General features: G+C 37.9%; 1 protein-coding gene across 2 annotated transcripts; it reads left to right on the top strand.

Moving 5' to 3' along the window:
• Nucleotides 1-202: 202 nt before the first annotated feature.
• On the top strand, nucleotides 203-9,408 carry LOC129684202 (zinc finger protein 73-like; the record flags this gene model as incomplete). Of its 2 annotated transcripts, none has more annotated exon segments than XM_055617278.1 (4): nucleotides 203-370; nucleotides 3,583-3,691; nucleotides 3,927-4,019; nucleotides 6,029-9,408. In XM_055617278.1, coding segments are annotated over 4 exon segments (1,794 nt in total). In that variant the 3' UTR covers nucleotides 7,606-9,408.

The raw sequence follows: 9,408 nt of genomic DNA, 5'->3' as shown, positions 1-9,408 counted from the left end.
CATTGATGTTTTGCCTGCATATATGTCTGTGTGAGGGTGCCAGATCCTCTGGAACTGGAGTCACAGACAGTTGTGAGCTGCCATGTGGTTGCTGGGACTTGAACCCAGGTCCTCTGGAAGAGCAGCCAGTGCTCTTAACCATTGAGCCAACTCTCTAGCCCCTAGAAAGGGCTGTTTTCTTACATTTTCCCTTCTTTTTCAGCTAACTGCCTAATGTTTTGAGTGGAGACTTTAGAGCTACGCCATGAATATCCTTTCACTCTCATGACTCTACACTGTTCTTCTCTCAAGTCTATCTCTGGTACATCCGTGTGTTTCCAAGGGCAAAACCCAAAACAAGCAACATACAAACATCATGAGTGAATATGTGGTGAGTTGTTTATTCCTCACTTTATTCTATATTATTTTATTTGTAGTCATAGTCTGACCATCAGTAAGACTTGCCCAATTTTTTTGAATAATTTATTTTATGTGTATTGGTGTTTTGCCTGCGTGTGTGTGTGTGTGTGTGTGTGTGTGTGTGTGTGTGAGGGTGTCAGATACCCTAGAACTGGAGTCACAGACAGTTGTGAACAGCCAGTGGGTACTGGAAATTGAATCTGGGTCCTCTGAAAGAGCATCCAGTACTCTTTACCCTTGAGCCATCTCTCCAGCTCTGGACCTGGCCAAATTTACAGAGAGAATTAGACTTTCAACTCCTATTAGTATTAATTAGAGCAACATTTAATAAATCATAGTTTTCTTTATTGCCACAAATTATTAATATTTCTCCCTAATTTGAAATATCTTTGGCCATTGTGATTTCCATCATCAGGCTTTCCATTTACGGAACTGGATGAAATCATGATTAAGTTAGTTCTTAGTGCCTGTTAACCTATCATTGCATAGACATCCGGTGCATAGTGAAGAGCTTGGCAAATACATACATGGTGAGCTCGTGATGGAAGGGAAGGGTGGTGGGATGTGGGGGACACCCTGTGTGCACTGATTTGGGTATTTTATTCCCATTAGGTACCTATGCAAGTTCTTTGCTAAAAGCCTAGTCCATGTCCATGCTTCACAAATCTTCATTCTGCTTTCTGGCTCTTACAAGTTTCTCAGTTGATATGCTCTTTCTCTAGCAAATGCTTCAATTTGCAATTAACCATCTTTTTTTTACTTATGTCAGCTGAATACTCAGAGGCCTTTTTTACATTTAATGTATGTGTGCGTTGGTGCTGGAGCCACCAGCCTCATGAGTAGTAAGCATTTCCCTGTTACTGACTATACCCTGAACTGTCCCCATTTCTTTTCTCCTTCCTTTCTCGCTTTCTGTGATTGTGGTTTTTTAGTACAGGAAATTATGTCAAAGTTAAATTATTTAAAAAATACATACTTAGAATTCACCAAAATCTGTTACACAGAAGCCACCTACATTAGCAGCCTTGTTTCCTTGATTCTTAACTAGGTTAATCCTACTTCTCTTAGAAAGGAGAAGTAGGATTTTGGATCATGTATTGTTTCACTAAAACATTGGGTTGAATCCTTGTAGTGAAGACATTATATTTCCATCTCAGCAAATCCTACCTGCTTATTTATTTTCCCAACTGATACTTGAAATTTTAGCATCCTTTATTAATTAGTTGTATCTTTCCACTCTTAAGTTTCCTTCTAGTAGCAATTTATGCTGTGTTCTACAATTAAAAAATATTTATTTTTATTTCATGTGCATTTTGCCTGTGTACTAGTGTGTCAGATCTCTGGCACTAGTGTTATAGACATTTGTAAACTGCCTTGTGGTAGCTGGGAACTGAACTTGTGTCTTCTGGAAGTGCAGCTAGTGCTCTTAACCATTAAACCATCTCTCCAACTCCCTCTAAAAAAAAACCCAAAAGATTTGTTTATTTATTATTTGTACAGCATTCTGCTTGCCTACATGCCTGCCCACCAGAAGAGGGCATCAAACCTCATTATAGATGGCGGTGAGCCACCATGTGGTTTTTGGGAACTGAACTCAGTATCTTTGGAAGAATAGCCAGTGCTTTTAACCTCTGAGCCATCCCTGCAGCCCTGTGTTGTACAATTTTTTATTTTATTCATTTAAAAAATATCAGTTCAAAATATTATTTTTACATTTTTATGTGTTTATGTTCAAGCACACACACACACACACACACACACACACACACGGATAAATCAGAGGAACATTTTGGGCCAGGGATAGAATTACTGTGTCAAGCTTGGTGGTAAGCACCTTCAAGTGCTGGGCCATTATGCCAGATATCCTTACTCAGAGTTTTCAATCCATGCTTTATCTCGTAGTAAGTTCTTTAACTTCAGTCTTTTTGGAGAGCCTGTACCTATGGAATATGAATTTCACAAGCATTTGTCAGGTTTTTTGTTAGTTAGTTTGTTTGTTGTGTGTTTTTCCCCCTTCTATATCTAGAAACACTGCCATATCTCACTGTCTTGTCTTCCTTCTGACTATCCCACAAGCCTTTCTAGTTTTTCTATGGGATGGCTATTGAAATCCAGATCTGCTCAGTTTACTTTACCTGTTCTGATACAACTTCCTTGTATTATACTATTATTTTGGAATAAGTAGGTCTTACAAATAACAAGCAGTTATTTGTATTCGGCAATGAAATATTAGAATGTCAGAGTACATGCTATGATGATGACGATGATGATGATTTGTTTGTTTTCAAAATAGGGTTTCTCTGTATAGCCTTGCTTGTCCTGGACTCACTTTATAAGACGAGGCTGGCCTTAAACTCACAGAGATTCACTTGCCTCTGCTTCCCAGAGTGATGGGATTATAGGTATGAGCCACTGTGCGTAGCTGCTCATGCTTTTAATTTGTGAGGAACACCAACAGGCATATAAAACTTACATTTGAAAATAGTCTACATATGTAAATACAGAATCCTTCTCTCCACCATCAGTTCCTTTAGTTTCATGTTTTCCTGTTCTCAAAATACAGGTTCATTCACGCTTGTATGATGCTGTGTATAGGACCATTTTTGTGGTGTGTGGCTGTTGGTGTGATTGAGGCAGAGTTTTGAAACAGAGTTTCAGCCATGTCAAGTGAAGCAAAGGTTATTCTTTTAAAGGTTTCTGAGGGAAGGGGAGGTCTTGTAGGAAGCAGGTTTGGTTAACCTCTGACCTGTGCTGCATAACTGAGGTAGGAGAGTGGGGCATATATGACTTAATGACAAGCCATTCTTTCTTTGGACAAGGGAGTGGGGATTTTTGTTACATGACCCATGCAATGTGACAGTGGTCAGGCTGCCTCCAACCCCTAGGAGGCAGAGCAAAGCCTGGGTATATTTGTGTTTCCCTTACATGGCTATTTGATTGAGACCTGGTTACCTGAAGGCTTTAATCTGTAAGATCATCAAATGGTACATTAACAAAACAATAATATCAGGATGGGTCTTTGATGGTTCTTTTTCTCCACTATATAGACAAGGCATATTATAGTGTGAAATACAAACAAGAGACTTCCACTCCTTAAGAGAAACTAGGTCTTCAGGCTCCTTTTTATAAGCCTAGAATAAATTGAGGAGAAATGTGCTGTTACAGGATTTGGTGTCATTTGAGGATGTCACTGTGAACTTCACCTGGGAGGAGTGGCAGAATCTTGATGCCTCGCAGAGGACTTTGTACAGGAATGTGATGCTGGAGACCTACAGCAGCCTGCTGTCTCTGGGTGAGTGAGTCTCAGCAGCAAGCAGTTTGCCTGCAGTGAACCTAGGAGCACTGTGAGGGTTAAGGGTGTTTAGGGGTAAGGTTCTAAGCCATGGAGTATGTGATTGTTCACTGCTCTTTTGTGAAAGGTCCGCATTTACACTTTTGTTGCACAGATCCTAAAACCTGGTTTATCTTTCTTCAAAGAACCTGACTAGCAGAATTTTTCCAAGTTCTATATTATTTCCTTTTAACAGGGCAATACATCCCTAAACCTGACTTGATCTTCAAATTGGAACAGGGAGCAGAGCCATGGACAGCAGAAGACCCTGCAAACCAGAGTCTTTCAGGTTAGCCGGTACCCATGAGTGAGGAGACTTCACCTAGCATATGTTGGCCATTTCACCAGTTTATCCCCATGTTCCATATCTGAGGGCTCAAACATTTTTGTTACATAGTCTGCAAGGAGAAATTTCTTGAATGTGTTCCTACCTTTCAAATTAATACAATATTTCTTAGATTCTCCTTCAAGACTGACTTCTGTAATTTGATGTTTTTCTCTGGTACTTCTTTCTTCTATAATTTCAATTGCCTCTTAAACTCCAGTCTCTTGGGGATTTTGTTCTCAGACATTTTTCATGTGTTTGTTTTTGTTTTAGTACATCCTAATGAGGCAGATTTCAAATGCTGGTTATTGTATATTTCTACATAAATGAAAATGTAAGAATAATGTCCTTACTTCATGGAATTAACATTTTGATAAAAGACAAATAAGTTTATTTACACTAAGGAGTCACAACCACCTATATGTAATGTTGAACCAGAGTCCAATGAGTGGTAGATGGCATTTAAAGTTACAGAGTATTTTACTTAGGTTGTTGGTGAGAACATATATAGACAGATCTAGAACTTAGGCTTGTGAGCCATGATCTAAGAAAGGAGGACTCAAAATAGGAAGGGGTATTCCTACTTGAGAAAGAATCAAGAATTTATTGCTCCCAAGGAGAAGTGAAACAAGTTTTCATGTTGAAGAACTCAAGCGTTTTGTCTGTTTGTGGTTTTTTGAATGGGGACTATAGTTTGAATGTAACACTTCCTTCTTTAATTTTCCTCCTCGAATTCAAAAGCAACAAAGCTAATGAGAAATGGCAGAAGACTCCACTTTTTATGAAACTAAGAGAAGTCTCTGTAAACATGATAACATCCTTGAGAAGCCATGGATTATCAGACACTGGTACATGTATCACCATTTCAGAGGCTAATGTCAGGCTCATGGTTTCACAAGTAGCCTGGCATTTCAGGATGATGTGCAGCATACATATTTCCCTAGAGGGGTAGATGGCAGGTTTTTTTGTTTTTTGTTTTTTTTCATATCCTTATTTTGGTTCAGTGAAGAACAGGATTTGTTGTTAGCTAAGACTTCAATTACTGGAATCTGTTTTGTGTGGAAGTGGAAAGGAAGAAATTCATGTTTGAAAAACTCATAGTCTGTCATCATTTCATTTGTATAATTCTAATCAAAGATGCTAACTTAAGGCCATAAGGGAAGCTTCAGGTTAAAAAGGAACCTGAGATGGCTCAGTGGTTAAGAGTTCTGTCTGCTCTTCAAAAGGATCCGGGTTCAATTCCCAGCATCCACATGGCAGCTCACAACTGTCTGTACCAACCAATTCCAAGGGATCTGACACCTTCAAACATAAAATAAAAAAAAAAAAAAGAAGAAGGCACCTACTGGAGTTGGCTCATAATCTGCCAAGAGGATGTTCTGGAAATCATTGCCTCTTTTAGACCAGGATTAAGAGAACAATGAAAGTCATCATTGTTATATATTAAAATGCATATGTGAATAGAACCTTGTAAAAAATGTAACCATTTTCTGAGTGGAAAACTATGCCTACCAATTGATAGCTGATAGCTATTTTCTTTTCTTTTTTTTTTTAATTTTAAACTTTTTTTTAAAGATTTATTTATTTATTATGTATACAGTGTTCTGTCTGAATGTACATCTGCAAGCCAGAAGAGGGCACCAGATCTCATGTGGTTGCTGGGAATTGAACTTAGGACCTCTGGAAGAGCAGCCAGTGCTCTTAACTATATTTTCTATTTTAACAAAATATTTCTTCACAAAAATAAAATGAATTGAGGAAAAACACTTTAACATTAGGAAAACTTGTTAGTGTATTTTAGTATGTTAAATCAAAAGAAAAATTAAATAAACTAAAGTTTATAAACTGAAACTTAATATTATTTTAATGACAATATGTGCTAGTAGGATAGAAAGTTTTCTTTACATAAACATGAGAATTCCATTAGAAACTCTTAAGAATAATTCATAGGAATTTTTTTTTTGTCCTTTCAGGCTTCTGCAATGTGGATGGCAAAGTTGAGACCAACCAGAAGACTCAAGAGAGACTTTTGTGGCAAGTTAGTGCCAATAGTCATAAGAGGGCAAGTGAAGAAACAGGTGGATTAGAAAACACACTGTATTTATGCTCCATGAACATTTCAAATTTTGTTGTAAATCACAGAAACTGTTCAGAAGTGAAGCCTGAGGAGGTGAATGGATATCAAAATGCATGTCTTCCTTCGGAGCCTCATGGAATATGTACTGTAGAGCAGTATAATGACTCTTATGTAGTAGGGAAATCCCTCAGATGTCCTGAGCAGTTGGGTCAACATTCCAAGACTCAAACTGGACGACAGAATTTTGAATATAGTGGAGAAGGGAAAGATGCAAAGGAGGCAAAACTATTGAAAAAAATTACTCCATCTAAGAGACTTCAAATGGGACTGACTTCCTGTAAGCATAATGAATACGAACAAGTTTCTGTTAAATCAAATGTCACGACTAAGGGAGGGAAGGCAACTTTCAGTAAAAAGTGTAACCCCACTAAACACCAAGCAACATTCTCAGGGAGCAAATCTTGTACATGCCTTGAAAGAAAGAAAACATTTACTAGCAAATTAGACCTTAGAGTTAATCAGAGGACACATAACCAGAAAAAAGCTCATGTGTGCATTCAGTGTGAGAAACACTTTAGCACTAAATCTTCCCTTACTATTCATCAGAGGATTCACACAGGAGAAAAGCCCTATAGATGCAGTGAATGTGATAAAACCTTCAGGCAAAAGTCAGCCCTCATCGTGCATGAGAGGACTCATACTGGGGAAAAACCCTTTGAATGTTGTGAGTGCGGTAAAGCCTTCCAACATAAGTGGTACCTCAAAATGCACCAGAGAACTCACACTGGTGAGAAACCGTATGAATGTAAAGAATGCGGAAGAGCCTTTCTGAAGAAGTCATACCTCAAAATGCATCAGGGAACTCACAAGAGTGATAAACCATATGAATGTGAAAAATGTGGAAAAACTTTCCATAACAGGTCATACTTCAACATGCATCATAGAACGCACACTGGTGAGAAGCCCTATGCATGCAATGAGTGTGCAAAAGCCTTTTACCAAAAGTCAGACCTCAGGAGGCATCAGAGGATCCACAACAGTGAGAGATTACATGAATGTAAGGAGTGTGGAAAAGCCTTTCAAAATAAGTCATACCTCAAAACTCATCAGAAAGTTCACACAGGTGAAAAACCATATGAATGTAAAGAGTGTGGAAAAGCCTTTCAAAACAAGTCGTATCTCAACAAGCATCAGATAATTCATACAGGCGAGAAGCCCTATGAATGCAATAAATGTGGGAAAACCTTTCAGTGGAAGTTAGTCCTCAGTAAGCATCATAGAATTCACACTGGTGAAAAGCCCTACGAATGCATTCAGTGTGGGAAAATGTTTGGCTATAAATCATCCCTTATTGTACATGAGTTGATTCATTCTGGGGAGAAACCCTATGAGTGTAATGTATGTAGAAAAACCTTTTCCCAGAAATCAAACCTAAGTCGGCATCAAAAAACTCACAGGCATGGGGAGCTATGATGATAATGGAAAGACATTTGCCTGACATTTAGGCCTCAGAATAAACCATGTACTCCAAGAATCCATTTAAGAGTGAGTAGTATAGGTGTTCTTTCTATAAAACAAATCTCAGTTTACAGGAGAGAACACACCTGGGGTTGAGAAAGTTTAGGAATTATTGAATGAATGTGAAGGAAGTTTCACCAGAACTCGTATTTAAGAAGTTGTAAGGAAACTCACACAGGAGAGACTTTTTATAAATGTAATACATGTGGAAAATGTTTTACTAGAGGTCAAAACTCGCTGTGCATCTAAGTATTTATGTAGGAGAAACATGAATCTCAAGAATATAAGAGTTGTAACCATGTGTTTTCTTTGATGTATCTGTGATAACTCATATTGAAGAGAATATCAATGCCATGAATGTGGAAAATACTTCTACAACGTAATTTAGAAACAAATTGTGAATATAATTAATGTTGGAGATCATTTTGACATCATTCATGCCTTAATATTAATGAGAAAGTCGACAATGGGAAAAACCTCTTCAAGAAATACAATCATTAGAAAACTGCCTGGAAGTCACACCTTGTTAAATATGAGATCATCCTGTGAGGAGAATCTCTGTGAATGGAGTCATTGTGGCAACTTTCAGGTAGCAGTTTCCCCCAGCATGCATCAGAGAACTCACTTGAGAAAGGAAAGCCTCTAATGTTGAAAACCCATTAACTACCTATCACACCTCAGCAGCGATCAGACAGCACAGTCTAAGGGAAGTCTTACAGTGTGGAAGAACATGTTAGGAATCAGCCTCCACTTGTTGCCATCACAAGTTAAGTGAGCTACTCTTAGCACAAGTCATGAACCCTAGTGCTTTTAGACTTGGCAATCTGAAGAATAGCGGGCAGTTTTTTCCAGTTTCTGTGTCATGTCAGAGTGAGGTGCACGTTACCCCAAGGATATCTTTGCAAAAGTTGGTTAGAGATATTTCCTGGGATATAAGATTTGTTTGAAGAAAACAGATCTTTCTCCTTTATTTCTCTTTTATATATCTGGTACATTAGTGAGAAATAAATGTCTGTAATGTTTAGTCTTCTCAAGTGTGATCTCTTCTCATTATATTGCTAACAGTTCATTATTGGCAATTCACTTTATGAATATAGGGAATCTTTCTGAGAGATGTTAAGTAGCCTTTTATACTGCATCGAGCACCTTCATACAGAAGAGAAGCCTGCCTTTTCATTTTCCATTTCCAGGTTAATTCTAGAAGAATCAAGTGTGGAAAAACCCACAATGAATCTTTTTTGTGAATGCATTTTATCATGCAGGTATATCTCATTGCAGTAAAAGTAGATAGTTGTCAAATATATTTTTATAGTATTTCCAGTTTTATACAAAATTGTAATAAATAGAGTTGTATCGACTCATGTATCATTCATACGGACACAGGTAATGTTAAACATAACTTTAACAACAAATATTTGAGTCTTCACCAGACATGAAGCCTGAGTAGTGATATAGTCTGTGCTGGTACATTTGACTAAGCTTGGAGACATTCTTGTTTACTGAACTGGATGTTGGTAGCTGCTGAGTGTCAGCTCCTGGGTAGAGGCCAGGGATCTGATACATTGCTATTGAGGCAGTGACCAGCCCCCTCAGTACATGGATTAATGAATAGATGTTTTATGTTAGAAATTTCTCATAATTGGATCCCTAATGGTGATGAGACAATACATACAGCAAATATGATAAATGCTGTGAGAAATTAATGTGCTTTGCCATTTTCAGTTGCTGTAATAAAACACTTGATGTTTAGAACTTTTA

The sequence above is a fragment of the Psammomys obesus genome, unplaced genomic scaffold (assembly GCF_907164565.1).
Source record: "Psammomys obesus unplaced genomic scaffold, mPsaObe1.curated_primary_1811, whole genome shotgun sequence".
Lineage (NCBI taxonomy): Eukaryota > Metazoa > Chordata > Mammalia > Rodentia > Muridae > Psammomys > Psammomys obesus.
The sequence above is the reverse complement of the archived record's forward strand: the minus strand, read 5'-3'. Positions and strand labels throughout refer to the sequence as shown.